General features: G+C 44.5%; 1 protein-coding gene across 1 annotated transcript in view; it reads left to right on the forward strand.

Annotated features, from left to right (window-relative positions):
* The first annotated feature begins 386 nt into the window (after positions 1-386).
* The window catches only part of LOC120999186 (peptidase M20 domain-containing protein 2-like), a 220,623-nt gene continuing 197,972 nt past the window's right edge, over positions 387-23,037 (forward strand). Inside the window, exons 1-2 of the mRNA XM_040430062.1 lie at positions 387-503; positions 1,095-1,492. Coding sequence (XP_040285996.1) covers positions 1,106-1,492 — 387 coding nt within the window. The 5' untranslated portion in view covers positions 387-503; positions 1,095-1,105. The remainder of the gene's footprint in view (positions 504-1,094; positions 1,493-23,037) is intronic.

Below are 23,037 nucleotides of genomic sequence, written 5' to 3' on the forward strand. Positions count from 1 at the left end.
AAAATAAATAATTGAAATGGGTATATATTTGTTTTTTGTTAAGTTGCCTAATAATTATGCACAGTAATAGTCACCTGCACACACAGATATCCCCCTAAAATAGCTAAAACTAAAAACAAACTAAAAACTACTTCCAAAAATATTCAGCTTTGATATTAATGAGTTTTTTGGGTTCATTGAGAACATGGTTGTTGTTCAATAATAAAATTAATCCTCAAAAATACAACTTGCCTAATAATTCTGCACTCCCTGTACAGCACTGTCCTATAGCTACAGGGGGCACAGAGTGTAATAGTGTGGAAAAACCAGAGTAACAGGCTGCTTTCTACAGCACTGTCCTATAGCTACAGGGGGCACAGAGTGTAATATTCTGCATGCTTTGGCACAGAGCCAGCCTCCAGGTACACTGTAGCTGTAGAAAGCTGTCACCCTCAGGCAGTCCTCATCATTATCTTACAGCAGAACTAACGTTTGTGACAGAGAGCAGTGTACGAGAGGCAGAGATAGATCTGATAGTTAGATGAATAAGATATCGCACTAGGGAAAATGGGCACCAGTAGGTGCACCTGTAAAATTGAGACCACTCCCTCAATACTGTGAAAAATAGAAATATATTGTATACAGGGCACTCAAGAGACCGTGACCATGTGGTTGCAACAATTATGTAGTTTTATTAATTTAAAACAAATAAATAGGCAATATAGTGCAATGTTAAATTAGAATGAAAAAGAGTCACCTTGCGTCATTATACATTTACATATATAATATTGAACAGTAGGTAATCTATAGTGAATGTGATCGCAATGGTTCCAACTATTAAAAAGTCCACTAGGTATTGAATGTCATAGAGAGCGAACCTTAATGCTATAACAAGCAAACTATACGATGTTCTTCAGTATCGCAGTCACTGAAACATTCAATCTAATACTTGTGTGCAGCCTTTGAAATAAATACCTGAGTATCGATAGTTATAGACCAAAAAATCAGATGTCCCACACTTGGTTGCAGCGGCGTCCCGCCGAAACAGAAGTGGGTAGCGGCGTCCCACATGGTCACGGTCTCTTGAGTGCCCTGTATACAATATATTTCTAGAGATAGATCTGAGATGGCTCTTCTAAAGCAGTGCAAGCAGCAAGTATGCGATGTGATAGAGCAAGAGTCTGAGAAATTACATGCCCTGAGCCAGGACATATGGAAGACTCCAGAGCTGGCTTATAAGGAACACACAGCTCATCAACTCCTTACAAGCTTCTTCTCCAGCCGGGCATGGGAGGTACAAGCCCACTACCATTTGGATACTGCCTTTCGAGCACAGTGGACCTCTGAAGCCACTAACAGCCCTTGTCTGCATGTAGGCTTCCTGTGCGAGTATGATGCTCTGCCTGGGATAGGGCATGCCTGTGGGCACAACCTGATTGCTGAAGTCGGGGCTGCTGCTGCACTTGGACTGAGAGGAGCTTTGGAGAGTGTGCAACCACCACAGCAGGTCCAGGTAAAGGGTCTGTTACATATACATAGTTTAGTACAGAAAAAGCCCATGTATTTCTGTAATGCATACTTGCCTACTCTCGCAGCTTGTATGAGAGTTTCCAAAAAAATGTTGGGGGGTACTGCCTGGAGCCCAGGTAGAGCAGATAAATCTCTGACACCACCACAAGAGTGAGTCACAGCAAAAGTAACAAAGTGTGGACTGTGGCCAGTCATAAAGTCAACTATAGGCTGCTTTCCACAACTCTGTGCTGTTCACAGCGCCCTAGCGTTACTTCATGTTTGTCTTGCTTGAGGCAATACAACTAACTCATGTTAGTCAGCAACTGCCGTTATGTGAGAAAAATTAGTCATTCCTGGCACATTGTATGCAGCTATGGGGGCTTCTATTGACACTGCTTTGATGTTATTCAATTATTATTTAATGTAAAATGTTAATTACAATCACACTAACTTACACAAGCTTCTTCATCATCAAAATAGTAAATGACACTGGTAAAAAGTATTTTAATTAATCCACAGAATTCTATATAAGTGCCAATCATTCACCCTGATAGTTCAAAGATACAAAAAATAAAGATAGAAATTAGATCAACATACAGAGAGGAGCGGGCCGGGGTCCCGGGGGAGGGAGATAAACTTACCCTGTATAACCCTACTGTACCCCTCAGCCCAGAGAGGAATTCCAATGGTGGAGACTCTCTGTCCACGCTCCTCGGCTAGATAGCCCTAAATTACCCTAAAAGTGTTTGGGGGGTAAAACCCCCAAGATCCCGACACGTTTCCTCCAACAAAGTAGGTTCCTCAGTGGGTCAGGATGTTGGGTATAATCAAATAGTTAACACATGATCGCCAAAAAGACGAATAAATAACAATAAAGAAATAATGAATAGTACAGGAGGGTGGCAAAAATAGACAGAAAAATGATGTAAATTAGGAAGATTTCAATATCTGTCTCACTGTTTGGAAGACGACAGAATGATACTGGCTGCTTGATACTTGACCTCCAAACACCAGACGCGTGCCACCCCCTGTAGATGCCTAATCCTAATTCTGGTAGACTTCCAAACAGTGAGACAGATATTGAAATCTTCTTTATTTACATCTGTCTATATCCATTTTTCTGTCTATTTTTGCGACCCTCCTGTACTATTCGTTATTTCTTTATTGTTATTTATTCGTCTTTTTGGCTATCATGTGTTAACTATTTGATTATACCCAACATCCTGACCCCCTGAGGAACCCACTTTGTTGGGGGAAACGCGTCGGGATCTTGGGGGTTTCACCCCCCAAACACCTTTATGTTAATTTAGGGCTATCTAGCCAAGGAACGTGGACAGAGAGTCTCCACCATTGGGATTCTTCTCTGGGCTGAGGGGTACAGTAGGGATATACAGGATAAGTTGATCCCCCTCCCCCAGGACCCCGGCCCGCTCCTCTCTGTATGGTTATCTCATTTCTATCTTTATTTTTTGTATCTTTGAACTATCAGGGTGAATGATTGGCACTGTAATCCAATCATAGTTTGGGTAATAGGTTTTAGATTGATATATTAAACATAACAGTTTTAAGGGTCTTATATAGAATTATGTGGATTAATTACTTCTTTAATTAGACTCATCTATATATCCTTTTTGAATACCAGAACATATGTAAATGTAATGGACTACATGTGCATTTATAGATAGGAGCCGTGGCTTCTACCAGTGGTACATTGACTGCTTCTCAGGGGCTTTGTAAGAAAAACTGACCCCTCTTTACATCTATCTAATTATTGTGTGTTGTTGGCAAAATAAAATGTTGTTTATTTCAACAACTGAAACCTTTGTGGTTCAAGTTAACCTCTTGATGATGCACTGATTTTCCATTTTCCCAACCTTCCTGGAGCCATAATGTTTTTGGTAGGGAAATTTGTACTTTCTAATGGCACCATTCAACATTGCATACAATGTAGTGGGAAGCTGGGAAAAATTCAAAATAGGGTGAAATTGAAAAAAAAAAAAAAAATTCCACCACAGTTTTCTGATTTTTGCAGGGCTTCATTGGAACTACAGCTCTAAAAGCCCTGTTTTCTTCAGAGAGACCAGGGCTTTAAGTGACAACCAACAACTCCGCACAATGCTTCATTTTGTGTAGGATGCCTTTGTGGTGCATGTGGACCGCGCCGGCATCCTCCATTGTACGCATTTTTTGCTGGGGATGGTTTGCTGCGTTCCACATGCGGTGGGACTGCTCCCCCAATGAGAAACACGCTACAGTGTTTGGGGTCTGAGCAGTTCCCCCATACTGGCCACTATATTTCTGTGATTTTGTTTACAACTAGAGATGAGCGAACTTCTGTTTTAAGTTCGGCGTCTAAAGTTCGGCTTCCGGTTAGCGGAGGATCCCGATATGGATTCCGAATTCCGTTGTGGTCCGTGGTAGCGGAATCAATAATGGCCATTGTTGATTCCGCTACCACAGACCACAACGGAATTCGGAATCCATATCAGGATCCTCCGCTAACCAGAAGCCGAACTTTAGACGCCGAACTTAAAACAGAAGTTCGCTCATCTCTATTTACAACCAACAACTCCCCTAATAGCCAGGCTGGGGAGCCATTCAAGCCCAGGGAGCACAGAGCTCCAGGGGAAAGCTGCTTAAGATGCCATGGTCACATTTGACCATGGTAGCTCAAGGCTTTATGTCTGCTATCAGCATTATCGCCAAACTCAGACATCACCCCCAGGTGTCTGCTTTTAAAAACGCGGTGGCCGCCATTTATAAAGACTAAACTTACGCTGTAAATGTATGGCGGAAGTCCAGAAAGGGTTAAAAACCCAGATTTCTGTCACTGTTCTTTTGCATCACCTAACTGTAGCAACAGGGGATGAGCAGTAGGGGGCAGTGTTTTGGCAGTCTTAATTGCAAGCTTTCGTTAGCATAGTAGATACTCACCATTATGTAGATTTGAAATAGAGGGAGAAATACCTACAATAGAGATGGGATGAATTAAGGCAGTGCACACCTCCTGCTCGTCCTCTTTTTCTAAAGTTAGGTGATACAAAAGAGCAATAATAGCAAGCTGGGTTTTTAACTTTCAACCCAAAGGTTTTAATTGTTGAAATACAAGTTTCATTTTAACAAAAGTACACAATAATGAGATAGATGTGCAGCAATACTCTGAGGAGCTGGTGTAAAGGATGGGAGTGGTAGTGGCCGTTATGACTGTGTTGTGACACGGCTTACTCCCTCAGACCATTGCTCCCTGGGGATAGGTGCAGTGGAAAAGTAGTTTGAAGAATTACGCTAAGAATTAAACATATAAAGGTCTCTTTTACTTAGTAAGCACAAAGTGCAGATTTTGGCACCAGATGAGGAGGTAGGGTGACTGGTTGTGTGGCAGTTTAATAGAACTAGCAGGCACTTGTGGATATAGGTGTCCACTATGACACAGGTTTGGAGTTAGTTTGGCCTGGATGTGGTTTGGGTGATGGGTGTTTGAGCCATAGTCCCTAACCTTGAGTGTCCTTGCAGTGACCTGCAGTGTCTGCATAGTTATCATTTCACTGATCACTCTGCTGTCTTTTCACACTGATACTTCTCTGGGAGCAGTGTTCTGAATACTGAAGGTCTCTCTGGAGCAGTGGCGGATCCAGAGCCTGGTCTCGGGAGGGGCACTTCTAGATTGTTTTGTGGCGGCTGACAGAAAATAATGGGGTGCTTATAGAACAGACTATTTTATTTAACCTATCGTACAGCTCTAACCTTATTCAAAAACAGTCACATTTGTCTTTCCAAATTACGGATTAAAAAAATTACAAACAAATAGGTGACATTTAAACACATATAACTTTATTATTTAACAGTTTTGGAGACATTTGGGGCATCTGTGGACACTGTTATGGGGGGAAGGGGGGAAGAGAAGAACTTGTGGAGGGGCCAGGGGGTGAACTGGAGTCAGACAGTCCCCCCTTCACACAGTATTTATTAAGCCCTTTCAGCAGTCTCCCGAGGGGTTAATAAATACTGTGAATGGGGTACTGCTGAAAGGGGTTAATAACTACTGTGAAGGGCCTTTCACAATAGTTATTAACCCCTCTCAGCAGTCCCCCATTCATAGTATTTATTAACCCCTTTCAGCAATCCCCGGCAGCACAGACCAGTTAGTAGTACCTAATTTCCCCCCTACCCTAGTTATTACAGTCAGTCCCCTACTACTCCCCCCATGAACAAACTTCCCCCCGGCCCTTTCAGTTTCAGCAATCCCCATTCCCCGGCGCCAGCAAAGTCTTCAGTCTCAGTCTCAGACCAAGTTGACAGTGACACTACCTCAGCGCAGCTCCTTAGAGTCCTGAGACTGAGTCTGTTCCTCCTGCTCGGTCGGAGCTGCTCCTTCCTTCCATTTCTCGCCGGGCCGCGCACCTGCAAACAAAAATTGACTGGTCTGGTGCGAATCTGCAGGCAGCGTGTGACGTCAGTGCACTCTGCGCAATGACTTGATTCAGGTGATCGGATCATGTGAGTATATGGGCGATCAGAAGCCCTCTCTCTCAATATATTCTCAAGGGAAGGGGGGGGGGGCAATTGACCCGTTGTGCTCTGGAGTGTTGGTCTCACAGGAGAATGATATAAGGTTCATAGCAGTTGAACCTCTGGCATGTATTTCCTCTGCCTTTTTTGTCTGAATCGGAACTCCCCCTCCTGGCAGGAAGCTGGACTAGTCCATGCCTACTAAGAGGGGAGGAAAAGCCCTGTTTCCGCCAACCATTCCTCCTCTTGCTGGAATGAATGACCAAAATAGAAAAATACATAACATTACAATACATAATAAGATAACAGGAATTGCATATACTGCGGGGTCTGGGGTACTGCAGATGTAAAGAAGGTACTGGTGTTCTAGGGGGCACACAGTATAACACTGAAAAACCAGAATGAAAAGCTGCTTGCACAGGATCTGTAGACTATAGAATAAAAGCTCAGTATCATGGTAACCTGTACACTTTTTCATATTTCCATTTTATCCCTGAACATGTTTCTCATCTGATGCATAACGCTATTAAAGTGCACCTCTCCCCATAATATAAATTAGAATTAGGCTGCATTCAAATTATGTTCAGGGCTTTCCTGTCATGGACGTTCCCGCAACAGGTGGCAGGAGATTGGTGAGACTGGCAACACGTGGTTTGATCTGACATGTTTTCTGTTTGGATCAAATGACGTTTGTGTTGTTTCTGGTGCTTGCCACACCTTCTTTCCCCAGGTGTGGCTATTATGGTCATTTAACCTTCTCTATTTATTGTTGTTTCTCCCACTATGCTATGCTGTTTAAAGCTTCTGTTGGACATGTGGTTAACTTGTGTCTGGTTCTCGGCTGAGTTTCTGGTGCTACCAAAGCTTCATTGTAGATAAGTGTTTCCTTCCCCTTTTGTATTTTGTTTATATATTTGTGTGTGTTGCCTTTCCCTGTTGTTTGTCATTAGGCCTGAGGGAGACTCCTGTTTGTCCTTCCCGTTGGAGGAACAGGTAGACTCAGTCCTGACATTAGTTCCAGGGTTCTATAGGGTGAGATAGGATTCTAGGTATCCGGTGTATGAATTTGCCTACCTTTGGGGCCTGTTCATACTGGTAGTCAGTCAGGACTGGAGTTAGGGTTTTCTCTAGGAGGTGTCCATCTTCCTTACCTAGTTTCCAGGCCTTATTCCGGTATCGCCTTCTCCTCCTATACTTGGTGTGGTGTTTTCCTCCCACACACGAGCGTGAAATTATAAACTGCCAAAACCGTAATTTTGCTTGTTTCAGTACAGCCATGGATCCTATTGCTGGACAGCTGCAGGGGCTGTCTTTGGAGGTAGCTGACCTCCGCATGACTGTCGCGCAGGTGGTGGGAGGTGGGCTACGGACACTCAGTGGAACGATCCGGCTCCCCTTAGTCAGTTTTGTCAGGGATTATTAGAGAGGCTGAAGGACGCTTTGGCCTTTCATGAGAACTCTGAATTTCTGGTAGCCGCTATATCTCTTCCAGTATGCATTGATAGACGCCTGAGAGAGAGATCTAGGGGCCCCCACTCTCAGGACGTACTATCACATAACATATCATCTATCTCTGGCATTTTGGGTGAAGATACTCCTGGGTTTATGTCTTGGGATTAACCCATGCAATTAGGGGGAGCTACTCCTGCATCTGCTTTTAAGCGTATTAGTCATAGGAAGGGAATATGTTTTTTCTGCAGTCAAAACTGATATTTTAACGATTTATGTCCATGCATTCAGTGTCAAAAAGAAAAAAAAGGGGGATGTCTAATTCCCATCTGACTCTTGGAGGGGTGAGAGGAGAGTCATTGAACATGCATTTGTCTTTGACTAGTAGTACCCAATTCCTCCTGACTGCCAAGGTGGCGCTAGAGTTTAAGACTGTGGGGACTGAGGTGTCTATCAACAGTGGGGCAGTGGTCAACCTGATTAATGCTCAGTTCATCCGTATTCACGAGTTGTCTCCAAGTTCATTAGAGAAAAACATTTCCATTTTTGCTATTGATTCTGCACCTCTTACTCAGAAATGTTTATCTCAGATGGTGCATGACATCCGATTAAGAGTGGGTGACTTTTATCAGGAATTCATCTTGTGTTTTGTGTTGGAGGGTCTCCCTGCTCTGTTGGTTCTGGGTTTACCATGGTTAAGCAAGCACAATCCAACCATCGATTGGCAAGCTAGACAGATTCTGAATTGGGGTGATTATTGTGTTGCCAATTGTCTGAATACATCTTTTTCTGCTTAACCACTAAAACATTACCTTTTTTTTATATCTGATTTTGCCGATGTATTTTCTGAAAGTGGATGCCAGGATTTACCTCCGCATCAGGAATATGATTTTCCTATCAACCTTATTCCCAAATCTAGGTTGCATAACTTTTCTGGACCCGAAAGAACGTCCATGAGAGAGTATATTACCGGGAGTTTGGCTGAAGGACACATAAGACCTTCCAAATCTCCAGTGGAAGCCTGGGTTTTTCTTTGTTAAAAAAAAGGACGGAAATCTTAGGCCATGTCTGGATTTCCATGAGCTCAATCAGAGTACTGCCTGTGATCCTTAACCCCTTCTTTTGATTCCTGATATGTTTAACCAGATTGTTGATGCCATGGTGTTCTCCAAGTTGGACTTAAGGGGGGCATATATTCTGGTCAGGATCAAGGAAGGGGATGAATGGAGGACGGCTTTTAATACCCCAGAGGGTCACTTTGAGAACCTGATCATGCCTTTTGGGTTGACCAATAGTGTTGATCGAGCACCAATGTGCACAGGTGTTCAGGTGGTCGGGTCGAACACCTTGGGATGCTCGGGTGCGCTACTGAGCACCCGAGCACAATGGAAGTCAATGGGAGAACCCAAGCATTAAACCAGGCACCCCCTACTCTGTAGAGGGGAAGGTGTCTGGTTCATAGTAAAAGGTCAGAAATTGATGGAAACACCACCAAAATGGTTCGGGAACAGCATAGGGAGGATGTCTGGATGCATCTTGGACTCCCAGGTTGCTGCTGGGAACGATATTGTCTGAGTAGTACACCACTTTTACAGACTGACAATAATACCCACAAAACCGAAGATAAAATGGATTTTAGAGGAAAAATTGTTAGGAAACATTCTTTCCTGTATATTTACTTGAATATAAAGTGAAATTGCTGCCAAAAATTACAAGGAAGAGGCACTCTGATACAACCTGTATATCACATAATGGAGGGCCTCATTTACATTGTGGTACAATTGTTCAGGTAGTGGGACTCCTACACTCATAAAGCCTATGCACTATGTGAAAGGGCTTCCAAAAATTACAAGGAATCGGCACTCCAGTACACACTTTATTACACATAAAGGAGGGCATCATACACCCTTTAAAAATTATGATTGATGGCCTGCTGGTGACCCTTAAAAACATTAGGAGCAAGGACCTGCTGGTGACCCTCTAAAACATTATGGGCGAGGCCCTGCTGATGAGCTGACCATCTAAAACATTAGGGGTGAGGGTCTGCTGCAGAGCTGACTCTCTAAAACATTAGGGGCGAGTTCTTGCTGCTGTTCTGAGCATCAAACAAATTATGGGCGAGTGCCTACTGCTGAGCTAACCATTGAAATAATTATGGTTGATGGCCTGCTGGTGAGCTGACCCTGTAAAACATTATGGGCAGGGGCCTGCTGGTGACCTGACCCTCAAAAACATTATATGCAAGGGCCTGCAGGTGAGCTGACCCTCTAAAAGATTGTAGGTGAGGGCCTTCTGGTGAGCTGACCCTCTAAAACATTACATGTGAGGGCCTGCAGGTGAGCTGGCCCTCTAAAAGATTGTAGGTGAGGGCCTGCTGGTGAGCTGACCCTCTAAAGCATTATATGCGAGGGGCTGTAGGTGATCTGACCCTCTTCAACATTAGGAGAGAGGGCAGACTAATAACATGTTGATATGATGGAAGAGGAGGAGGAGGATGAGAAAAGGAAGATTGAACCATATACCCTTTTTTGTGGTGGAAGGGGTGCATGGGAATACAGTGTATTCAGTACATTATACAAAAAACATTTAAAGTTCCTTTTTTTGTTCAGCCCCTTTCCTCTGGTGGAGTAGAGAAGTCAGATGCAATCCTGTCAGCATTTTCAGTTGACAGGAGGATGCGCTTATCAGTTATGTCCCCAGCAGCACTAAACACCCCCTCTCCAAGGCGTAGAGTGCCAGTTTGTGCCACGTGTCCAGCTTGGACACCCTGCAGTTGTAAGGCACAAAGGCATCATTGAAGACACTGACACGGCCTGCTACGTACTCCTTAACCATCTTCCAAAATATTTGCCTCCCTGTGACACTAGGCCGCGCAACAGGGTGAGGGTGAGGGTGCTGGCGGGGTGTTATGAAAATGTCCCAGGCTTTGGAAAGTGTTGCCCTGCCTTTGTTGGGACTTCTGTGTGTTCCCCTCATCTCCCCTCCTCGGTTGCCCAACGAACTATGTACTCTGCCACCAGCGTTGTCAGCTGGAAATTTTTGGAGAAATTTTTCCACAAGGATCTTCCTTCTGGTATTGCACCATTTTGCTTGTCCTCTGCACCACAGGAATGAGAGATGAGAAGTTCTCTTTGTAGCAGGGGTCGAGAATTTTGAACAACTAGTAATCGGTGTTGTCCAAAATGCATAAAACGTGTGGGTCACGGGAAAGGCAGCCTTACATGAAGTCAGCCATGTGTGCCAGAGTCCCAACAGGCAAGACTTCGCTGTCGTCATCAGGAGGATGACTCTGAATCTCCTCATCCTCTTCCTCCTCTTCTGCCCATCCACGCTGATCAGATGGAATTAAACTTCCATGGGTACTACCCTCTGGAGCAGAGGCAACCGTCTCCTGCTCCTCATCATCATCCAATTTGTGCTGAGAAGACGAACTGAGTGTGGTCTGGCTATCACCCTGTGTAATGTCTTCCCCTATTTCCACCTCGTCCACATGGAAAGCTTCAGCCTTAATTGTGAGCAGCGAGCGTTTGAGTAGACACAGAAGTGGGATGGTGGCGCTGATAATAGCGTTATCGCCGCTCACTATCTGTGTTGATTCCCCAAAGTTTCTTAAAACCTCACAGAGGTCAGACATCTATGCCCACTCCTCACTTGTGAAGAGCGGAAGCAGACTGAAAAGGCGACGACCATGTTGCAGCTGGTATTGCACTACTGCTCTCTGCTGCTCACAAAGCCTGGCCAACATGTGGAATGTGGAGTTCCAGCACATGCTCACGTCGCACAACAGTCAGTGAGCTGGCAATTGTAAGCGCTGCTGCAATGTCGGAAATGGGCACACATGCAGCGCACCTTCACTAACAGCTCACGCAAATTGGGGTAGGTTTTGAGAAACCGCTGAACCACTAAGTTGAAGACGTGGGCTAGGCATGGGATGTGTGTGAGCTTGCCGAGCTCCAAAGCTGTCACCAAGTTACGGCCATTATCAGACACAACCATGCCTGGTTCTAGGTTGAGTGGCGAGACCCACAGCTCAGTCTGGTCTCTTATCCCCTGCCACAGCTCTGTGGCGGTGTGCTGTTTGTCACCTAAGAAGATCATCTTAAGCACGGCCTGTTGACGCTTCCCTACTACAGTGCTTCACTGCTTCCAGCTACCGACTGATGGCTGACTGGTGCTGCAAGAGGATAATTCTGAGGTGGAAGTGGAGGAGGAGGTGGAGGAGGAGAAGTGGGGGTTGGAGCCACTAACGTTGGTGGTGGCGGAAACCCTGATGGAAGTAGGGCCCGCAATCCTTGGCTTTGGTAGCACCTGTGCCATCCCAGGGTACAACTCGCCTCAGCCTCCACAACCTTCACCCAGTGTGCCGTCAGGGAAATGTAGCGTCCCTGGCCAAAAGCACTTGTCCATGTGTCAGTGGTTAAGTGGACCTTCCCAGTAACTGCGTTGGTCAGGGCACAGGTGATGTTACGGGACACATGCTGGTGTAAGGCGGGCACGGCACACCGTGAAAAATAGTGGTGGCTGGAGACTGCGTAACGAGGGACAGCCGCCGACATCAGGCTGCGGAAGGTCTCAATGTCCACAAGCCTAAATGGTAACATTTCCAGGGCCAGTAATTTGGAAAGTTGCGCATTTAGTGCTATGGCCTGTGGGTGGGTGGCTGCCGGGTATTTGCGCTTGTGTTCAAATGCCTGGGGTAAGAAAGAGGAGTCAGTGGTGTGACCCGCAGACACAGATTGTGGACCCAGGTGTTCGTCCCACTTATCACGGTGCCACTAATTGCCATTCCCCACCGTCATGTTCTTGTGACTGTGGATGTTCAAGAGGTTGGGAATCAGGGCACAAGATCTCATTTCCCTCTTCAAGCGGGCTTGGCGAGAGGCCCAAATGAAGGAATGGCTCTGAAAATAGCTCCTCGGAATATCCGACTGTGGGATCACTTGTTTGGCAAGACTCTGATTGGTGGGAGGAAGGAGGATCAGGGTGAGGATTGTGTTGACCAGACTCTTGGCTATTGAGACTGAACTTTGTGGAAGACAGGGTGGTTCTTAACCGACTGGAAGTATTATCTGCTGCAATCCAACTGACCACCTGGTCGCAGTGGTCCGACTTCGAGAGCGTTGTCCTGCGCCGCCCTGCAAACTGGGACATGAAGCTAGGTATCGTGGATGATTGTTTTTCTTGTGCTCTGGCAGCAGGCACAAATTAAACGCGCCCAGAGCCACTGCCTCTGCATGCACCATCAGCATCACGGCCACTTCCCTGTCCCTTACTGCTCGCCTTCTTAATATTAAATGTTATATATGCTTGAAAATATGTCACAAGTACAGGTAAAATACAGATAAAACAGAAAGTCAGTCCTGTGTCCCAACACGGACAGTTACTTGCGCTGCTGCTGGTCCCGGGATAGTGTGGTAGGTTTCACACTGGCAAAGTCAAGTCAATAGGTTTTGGAACCGCGCTGCTGGAAACTATGTATTCCGGTTACAGGTGGATGGTACAAGGGTGTCAGCCCCTCTCCTCAACAACCAAAGGATACGGTCCTCCTAGACCTCCTCCTCTACAAGATTTAAGGAGATAGGCAAGATAGTGAAGCACCCTTGAGAATATTATTCTAAAAGGTTTTATTCTACTTACAACAGGTCAGTAGACAAAAGGCATAAAAATACAAAGTGATCGTCACGTTCCTGCCCGACCCGGGTTTCGCTACCTCGCTTCTTCAAGGGCGATGACTGAGCATGCTCACAATCGCAGATAATGTCGCTGATGTCACAAGCAGCTAATAAAAAATTACAGGGAATTTCACAGGTATTTGGGATGTGGAAACGTTACACAGGAGATGTACCCCAGGTAATGTCACTGTCCGCAGCGGACACCGTCTATGTAAAAAGTACACTGGATGTCACAGATATTTTTGGGATGCGCACACGTTACACAGGAGATGTAGCACAGATAATGTCGCTGTCTGCAGCGGCCTAACTATTGCACACTATTTAGCGTAGGATGCGCTAAAAACAGATATTGCTGCCACACACAATAGTCCTTAAAAGGACTTTTCGGTCTGTAAAGTTTTAGCAAATTAGCCAGGTTGTGCTAAAAATATATATTGCTGCTGCCACACACAACAATAGTCCTTAAAAGGACTTTTGGGTCTCTGACAAGTTTTTCAACTTAAAAAATTTTTTTTTTACTCCCTACACTATCTTTCCCTTCTTCAGCACAGCTCTCCCTATATAGCACCCGATGACACGTTCCGGCCAGCCAATCACTGTAATGCCAGTAACCAACATGGCTACGGCATTACAGGCAGTACTTACCTGCACGTTTATTGGCTGCTTAGCAGCCATTAAATGTGCGGGGAGGAGACTCGAGCATTGCATCGAGATGCTCAAGCTGAACTGTTTTTATTTTTTTCCCAAAATATTTTATTGGATTTTACATTTTTACATAACAAACAATGATAACTGTGAGTTAACAATCCAGCTTTATATGAAACAATATATACATTTCTAATGACTGAAATTTCTTTATGAGTCTGTTACTTTAAAATACAGAAAGCAATATGTAATCAAGTAGTCAAGTAACAAACCTTTCAGAATATTACTTTTCATACCAACTGCCTGCTGCCTAGGAGCTTCCCTCTTTAATTTTCCTAAGGTGCCTTTGAGTTCTTCTAACAAATACTATTCAGTGAATCTAAAGGGATCCACCAGCTGTTCCCTCTCGCTGTCTGTGCAATAACATATAATAAAATATTTCCATTTTTTGAAAAAACTTTTTGTCTGTTTTTCTTTATCCTTAGCAACTGTTGTATCCATAGTATTTTTTTTTACGGTCAAAGCTACTTGGTTAGAATTCGGGAGGTGTGGGAGTAGCCAATTACCTAATATGCATTTCTTTGCCGCCATAATAATGATATGTGCTATGGGAGGTAAATGTTTGGCTCTGCCTGTAGCCGAGCTAGGCCTCCCGCTGCATGAATGAAACAATGCCATTTTGCAGTCTATGGGACACATAAAATTGCTTGATCTTTTAATTATTGCATTAATGTCGACCCAAAAGGCCTTCAATTGAGAGCAGCTCCACAACCCATGGTACAAATCAGACTTTTGTTCTTGACATTTTGGGCACTGCGTCTCCCTGTGTGGCATATGGATTGATGGTGGCAAATTGAATGCACAAATTGCCCTATGCATGATTTTCAATTGGGTTTTCCTCCAATTTTCAGATATGACATGCTTTCTAAAGTCCATCCACCCATCTACTATCTCTCTTCCCACATCTTCTTCATCCAACTGCTTTGCCCAGCTTTTATGTATGGAGTGGATGGTCCCCGAAAGCAGCTTGGATCTAACGAAGGAATATAAATCTGAGATGGAGTATTTATTATTGGAAGCAAGGAGAGTATCAAAAGCATTTAGAGGGGCTTCTCTGGCAATATCTAACAATTTTGTCCTACAGTAGTGCGTTATTTGCCGTTAAGGGAAGTATTGGGGTCCCTGAAGATAAAATTTGCACTTATTTTTTCTAGTGTTAGCCATCTTGGTTCCTTATCATGAATCAAGTTCCCTACTTTGTTTATTCCCTTTTCTTTCCAGCTTTGGAACAAGCGACTCGTGTTTCCCTCCTGGAATTCTGGCGAACCCCACAAGCGGAGATGTTTAGAACATGAATAAAAAAGATTAAATAGTTTACGTGTTACTTTCCACGTAATGAGCGTGACTCTGAAAAGGATAGAATGTTTTATCATTTGCGGGAGGATGGAAAACTTAGAATGTACTAAGGCCATCAGGTCCCATGGAGTACCCATATCTTTTTCTAGTGATAGATTTGAATAGTAATTAGTGTTTCTTTTCCAATCCGAAATATGATGCAATAAACAAGCAAGATTATAACCCCTTATATTAGGGAAATTTACTCCACCGTCTGTTTTAGCTCTCATAAGTATGTCTAGGGCTATTCTGGGTCTCCGTCCTGCCCAAATAAACTAGACAAAATGTGAGTTTAGTGCGGTAATATCTTCGTGTTTAATCAATACTGGTATCGTTTCTAAGGGGTACAAAAGTCTGGCAAAGCATGACATCTTGACGAAGTGACATCTCCCCACCAAGTTGAGAGGAAGATTTGCCCACCTTCTCAGGTCAGAAAATATCCTTTCTAGCAGAGTTTTGTAGTTCAGATTGTATAGAGAGGAGGGAAGTCTGCCTATCTTTATCCCTAGATATTTAATATGATCACTTGGGGGTGCTATTCCATAAGTTTTGTGTAGTAAGTTATGTCTGCTTGTATTTCCGTTTAAATCTAACAGTTCACATTTGGATAGATTCACCTTATATCCTGAATATGTACCAAATTCTGTCAATGCAGAAAATATTTTTGGTATATGTGTGATCGGGTCATCTAAAAATAAAATAATATCATCAGCAAACAGTGCCAACCTAACCTCTTGATCTCTCACTTTAATACCTCTGAATAGATCTGAGGTTTAAAGATATCAGGATAAGGGTTCAATAGCTAAATTGAATAACAAGGGTGATAAGGGGAATCCCTGTCTGGTACTCTTTTTTGTAAATTGAAGGGCGGTGAAAAGTATCCACCAGTGTGAACCCTTGCCTGGGGGTGCTTGTAAATATGGCTAAGTAATTTTCGAAAGGGGCCTTCAAATCCCATCTTGTCCAACACTGATCCCAGCCAGCTCCATCTGACATTATCAAAAGCTTTCTCTGCATCGAACATCAGCAAAGCTGGAGTCTCTCCCTGACGGGGCCAGTGTTGAACTCTGTCCAGAACCGCCAGAATCGTTCGCATATTCATCACAGCTTCTCTACCCTGAGTGAACCCCACCTGCACAGGGATTATTAGTGAAGGTATAAAGGATCCCAATCTGTCAGCCATAATCTTTGACAGAATCTTTGCATCCACATTTATTAGTGAGATAGGTCGATAGGAGCCTGGGTGTAACTCATTTTTACCCAACTTGAGCAGGAGTTTTATATAGGCTAAGGAGGCTGACTGTGGGAGACCACCATCTCCCAGAATTAAACATTGAAGTTAGGGTGTTCCCTATTTGCTCTTTTAAAATTTTATAAAATTCCCCCGTCAGCCCATCTGGGCCCGGTGCTTTGCATGACTTTTGCGCCCCAATGGCATCTAACACCTCCCTCTCCGTCACTAGGGAATTCAAGAGAGCCAGCTGTTCGCTTGATACCTTAGGAATGTGTATCTGGTCTAATATTGTAGTTTGCGGTATGGGGTCATTTGTATCATTTTGTAAAAATCACCTAGGATTCTATTTATACTCTGGGGGTCTGTGGTTTTATTACCCTTTTCATCAGTTAACGCCTCTATATGAGTCACAGGAGGTTTATCTTTAGAAAGGCTTTCCCGATTTATTGCCATACCTGTAAAGGGTGGCCTCCCATTCCTTTCTATAGAAATTCTCTTGTTCGGCCTCTTTCCAATCTTGGAGGTAAGCAGCTGAAGGGGATCTCACATAATTGGCATATGCGCAACCTAATTTCTAGCTAGTCTGTTTGTACCTAGTCCACATTTCTTTTTTCCTGCCCGCTACAAAAGAAATGATTTTGCCCCTTAGGACTGCCTTTGCAGTGTCCCAGAATAAGTTAACATTTTCTCTATGACCCATATTGTCCATGTCGTATTCCCCCACCATCCTCTCAAAATTCTCATCTCTGGCTAAATGAGATGGAAACCTCCCTTAAATATCACTGCCCTTTCTTTGAGTCCCTGCCATTGTCAATACTAATGGGGCATGATCAGAAATAACTATATCTTTCAGCTCTGATGAGATGACCCTGTATTGAAGGGTGTTTTGTACCAGCATATAGTCAATCCTGGACCAGGTGCCATTAGCATGTGAGAGAAACGAGTATTCCCTTCCCTCCGGATGCAGGTATCTCCATGTGTCTACCAGCCCTGTGAATTCTATAAATGTGCCCAGTATATTTTCGTGTCTCATCTTGCTAATATGTTTATGCGACAAATGGTCTCGGCTCCTGTCAATGTCCTGATTCACTACAGAGTTAAAATCCCCACCAATTAATTTTATTCCTGCTATCTGAGTGGTCACCTGAGTTTCTAGTTTAAGAAAGAATTCCTTATTGTCGAAATTTGGCCCATAGACATTAAACAATTCTAATAGTCCACATGGTGTTTCAATGGTCATGTGTAGTAAGCGACCATCCCCATCAGGTGTTACAGCCAATACCTTATGTGGAAGAGATTTGTGGATTAAGATAAGCACACCAGCAGATCTACCCTGCTCTGGAGAGCCATAAACGGAACCCACCCATAGTATACACATATATTTCCATTCCTCTTCTCCTAAATGAGATTCCTGTAACAATGCAACGTCTGCTCTTAATCTCTTCAAATGGCGGAGAACCATCATCCGCTTCTCTGGGGAGTGGAGTCCCTTAAACCTTCCAAGTGACTATACGCATTATTAGTTGTCCAGACAAAGATATATATATAAGCAGAGAAATCTTAGATATATAGTACTTCCCTCTTGTGTCATCCCTAACGTAATATCTGTCTCTAGCTCCATAGGCATTTAAGTTGATAACCAGATCCATAAAGTATAGAAGTAAACAGTTTCACAGCCAAAAAATAAATGCAATAACATAAACCGAAACAGTATATTAACGGAAAGGGCCTTCCTTTGGATTAGTCTCCTTTTTCCTATCCTCCTAGTACTCATCCTATGTCTATCTCTGGACTTCACTTTTTTCTGGAATTAAGGTTCTACATTACTCCACTCCTCCCCCCTCCCAAATTATCGCTTACTGCACTATCAAAGCTTACACTCTACAAAACGTGTATATATACTGGTAGCAAAATGTATAGCCAGCATTTCTACAATATCAACATGCCCCCAATACTTATCAGTCCACTGTTAGGGTAGCATAGCGGTTCGGCCTATGAGATCTCTGTCTCTTAGGGGATGATCTGGCTTCTGCGGCTTGCAGTCCCTTCTACTGAATTTTTCTCCATTCAGTCCATCTACTTTCCGCAGCAATAGGTGTCTGAGTGGCATGATGAGGACTATCCCTGTCCCCATTCTGGCGTAGGGTTGGCAAGTGTCCCTTGTTTACGTTGCTGGTCGTGTCGGACTCTTTCCCAGATATCCAGCCTTTGGCTTCGGCATACTTCCGCGCTTCCACTGGTGAATTGAAGATACACAGAGTTTCACCTGCAATTTGGATCCTCAATGTCGCAGGATACTGTTGTTGGAATTTTATCTTCTTTGCGTATAGCGTAGAGCAAATCATGCTGTATTCTCTTCTTTGTTTTGCCACCTCTGCGGAGTAGTAGGCAAAAATCAACAGCTTTTCCCCATGTAGTACCGGGGAGATTTTCTGGAACAAAATGCTCTCAGGATTTCTTCTTGATGGTAACTTGCCGGGGTCTATTCCCCTGAGCTGATGGCTTACTTGTTTGCTTTGGAAGTACAGATTGGGCAGGTCCCACACGGTGAGCTCTTTCCGCTCTCTTAAGGCCCGTCAGACCAAGGGCCGCTGGGATCTCTGCTTCACAGAAGTCCTGTAGTTGCGAAGGTTTCATGGTTTCAGGAACCCCTAAGATTCGCAAGTTGTTCCTGCGCGACCTATTTTCCAGGTCTTCCATGCGATCAGGCAGTATAAGGTTTTCGCGCAAGATAACTCCCAATTTATTGTATGTCCATGTGGCTTCTTCTTCCAGAGCTACAATTCTTTGCTTCATTTCTTCCAGTCTAGGGGAATGAGATTCAACTTCAGCACGTATCTCCTGAAGTGAGGCTGACACCACCGTAATGATTGAGTCTTTGATGTCTGGGGCCAGATGTTTATCTACTTCAATTGCTAATTTCTTATAGTCCATCAGGGTCCCCAGGCTGCCAGTAGATATCAGTCCCTGCTCTTCCACAAACAAATCTGGGGAATGGGCTTCCTTCTCATATATATTCACGTTATTTTCCCAATTTTCGCATCGTTCGCGATTTTCACGATGTTTGTGATTTTCTCTCTGTTCGCTATTTCTTGATGCTCACGATTTTCGCGGTGTTTGCGATTTTCTCGATGCTCGCGATTTTTGCGATGTTCGCGATTTTCTTGGCGTTTGCGCTCTTCCATGTTGCCTTCACCTCCGCCTGGGCACTCTTGCATGTGCGCCGGCTTACAGCCGCTCCGGAGCAGATATCTCTCCATGAAGAAACGTCTGGGGCAGGAAGGGAACGTGAAGCCACTGCTCGCGAGTGCCAGCTGACAGCTTTATATGCAGTTATGTGCTGTTCTGGGGAGAGGTTGAAGCGGAGCTCCTCACTACACCACCTTACATCCCAGCGCCAGAACCGGAAGTCATCGTAAAATCAGTTTTGAGTAACTTGAGGGGTGTAGTTTCTACAATGGGGTCATTTATGGGGGGTTTCCACTGTATAAGCCCCACAAAGTGACTTCAGACCTGAACTGGTCCTTAAAAAGTGGGTAAAATTTTTAAGAATTGCTTCTAAAATTCTAAGCCTTCTAAGGTCTTAAAAAATAAAATGACATTTACAAGATGATGCCAACATAAAGTAGACATATGGGGAATGTTAAGTAATAAATATTTTATGAGGTATCACTTTCTGTTTTAAAAGCAGAGAGATTCAAATTTAGAAAACTAAATTTTTAAAAATTTTCGTTAACTTTTGGATTTTTTAAAATAAATCATGGTAAAACATATTGACTCAAATTTACCATAACATGAAGTACAATGTGTCACAAGAAAACAATTTCTGAATGGCTTGAATAATTAAAAACATTCCAAAGTTATTTACCACATAAAGTAACAAAATTATGGGATTTTACTAGTTTATGACGTAAAGTCATGATTTTATGAAAGACACGGAGGCGAGTATTGCATCATCTTTCTTTACTGAAAGCCACAGCAGCAAAGAAAAACTGAAAACAAATTTACATATTACCATAGCAACCGTCCCTCCCACCTTAGTCCTGTATATAATGTCCACAAGCCCCTAACACTTCCTCTTTCTTGGCGGATGCCACTCCAACCGGACCGGACATTGTATACTCCAAACTGAACCGCATGAAACCGGAACCATACGAACTTGAAACATCTCAGAAGAGACAACAGCAGTCTTCTTCCGGAACCTCTGGAAAAAAGGTAGACCTCTGATCCCGCAACCTTAGAACTGGAACAGGCCGAAGCTACATAACAGAAACGAGCGGGAATAATCCATCAGCGGATTCATCCTACAAAGAAAAGAAAATATGTGAAAGAGAATGCTCCATCTGGACGACACGTGCAAGCACGACAAATCAGCAAGAAAAAACACAATAATACAGAATATCACAAAAGAAACTGTACATCATAATAAACAATAACCCAAGGGGGGGAAAATACCTAAAAGGGAGGGCAATACTCGCCTCCGTGTCTTTCATAAAATCATGAATTTACGTCATAAACTAGTAAAATCCCATAATTTTATTTCAAGACACAGAGGCTCTTATTGCAAGTTTAAAGCTGTAAAATAACCGAAGAAAAAGCGTGTAGAGACGGACGAAAATAGAATTCCTTAAAAGTAGAAGCCCGAGACCAGTCGGCGATCTTCATGATGTCCTCTAGACGAGCCCCAGACACCAACATAGAGGTGGAAGCAGCACTCCTAGTAGAATGGGCCGTGAAGACAGAGGTATCCACACCTGCTAGGGACATAGTCCATTTAACCCAACGCGCCAGCGTAGGAGTAGAAACCGGGGCAAACGGACGTCGATATGAGAGAAACAACTGAGGGATCCCCGCAGATCTATGCAAGGAGGTCCTAGCCTCATACTCCCGGAGACAATCGACCGGGCAAAGGTTCGGAAAAGCCGGAAAACTGGGATAAGAAACTGAACGGATATGTGTCTTGGTCCGACGGGAAATATTGAAAGTGACTCCCTCCGGCGAAAAAGACCTGGCGTCAAAATCTAAAGCCCTGACATCTGAGACTCTCTTGCAAGAGATAAGGCAAAAGAGGGTAACCAGTTTGGCCGAGAGCTGGCGAAGGGAAAGTTGAGAATTAGATGGCCAAGTAGAGAAAAGATCTAAAACCAAGGAAACATCCCAGGTAGAAGAAAAACGAGGCCGAGGAGGCCGAGACATACGAGATCCCTTAAGGAGACGGCATACCAGGGGATGTTGACCCGCAGGACGTCCTTCGAATCCCTGGTGGAAGGAAGAAATCGCAGACCGGAAGAGATTTATCGTACGATACGCCTTACCTTCCTCAAATAATGATGTCAAAAACTCTAGGACGTGTGATACAGGGGCTGAAAGGGGATCCACACCTCGTGCCACGCACCAACCAGAACATGATCCCCAGGCCGCTCTATAGGCCCTCCTGGTGCCCGGAGCCCACGACTGTTCCAAGAGTCTATGAGCTGCATCCGAAAGATCCTCGCTTTGGCTGAGGCGCCCGATATTCTGCATGCCAGCAGGCGGAGAGACCCTTCTAACAGTAGTGGATGTCGCGCGCCTCCGGAGTCTAGGAGAAGATCTGGGTAGTCTGGAAGAAGAATCGGTGGTAGGATGAGTAGGTCCAGCAGGTGAGGAAACCACGACTGGGAAGTCCAAAACGGCACAATCAGCACCAACTCCGCTTGTTGATACCGCACCTGAGTCAAGACCCGCTGAGCGTTCAACCGAGAGGCAAATAGGTCGATATAGAATGGACCCCAGATGGATGAGATTTCTGAGAACACCAGCCCATCTAACTTCCAATCGCTGCCATCCCTGAGGTAACGAGAGTTCCAGTCCGCTTGGACATTCTGCAGACCAGGCAGATACTCCGCCACTACCGAAATTTCCTGGTTAAGACAGAAAGACCAGAACTCCTTGGCCAAATGAGACAACATGCTGGAGTGGGTACCTCCCATGAAGTTGACATACCGGACAGCAGACACATTGTCCATACGAAGGCGAATGCAGGCACTGGCGATGTCCTTGGCGAAACTGCGGATGGCGAAAGATCTGGCTAACAGCTCCAGGGCGTTGATATGGAGTGAGGCTTCCTCCTGAGACCAACGTCCTCCGGTGGAGACTCCGTCGCAATGGGCCCCCCACCCGAGCAGACTGGCGTCTGAGTCTATTGTGAAGTCCGGGCGCGGACCGCAAATCGCCTTCCCATTCCAAGCCTGAAGATTCGAAATCCACCAATGCAGCTCGTCCCGAGTTTCCGAATCCAGCGAGATCGTGTCCGTGTATGAGGCACCGGATTGAAGGTGTGCGTGTTTCAGGCGCTGAAGAGCCCGGTAGTGGAGGGGGGCCGGAAACACCGCCTGAATTGAAGAGGAGAGGAGTCCTATGATCCGAGCCAGATGGCGAAGTGTAATACGGGGGGTAACCAACGTCTTGCGTAGTTCTTTGCGGATGGACCGGAGTTTTGACTGGGGAAGGCTGAGAGTCTCCGAGACGGAATCCACTGAGAAACCGAGGAATTCCATAACTCTGGAGGGAGTCAATAAAGACTTCTCGTGGTTGATGAGGAAACCCAATCGAGATAGAAGATCCATCGTCACTTGCAACTGAGAAAGAAGAACAGAAGGATCC

The sequence above is a fragment of the Bufo bufo genome, chromosome 4, assembly GCF_905171765.1.
Source record: "Bufo bufo chromosome 4, aBufBuf1.1, whole genome shotgun sequence".
NCBI classification, from domain to species: Eukaryota; Metazoa; Chordata; class Amphibia; order Anura; family Bufonidae; genus Bufo; species Bufo bufo.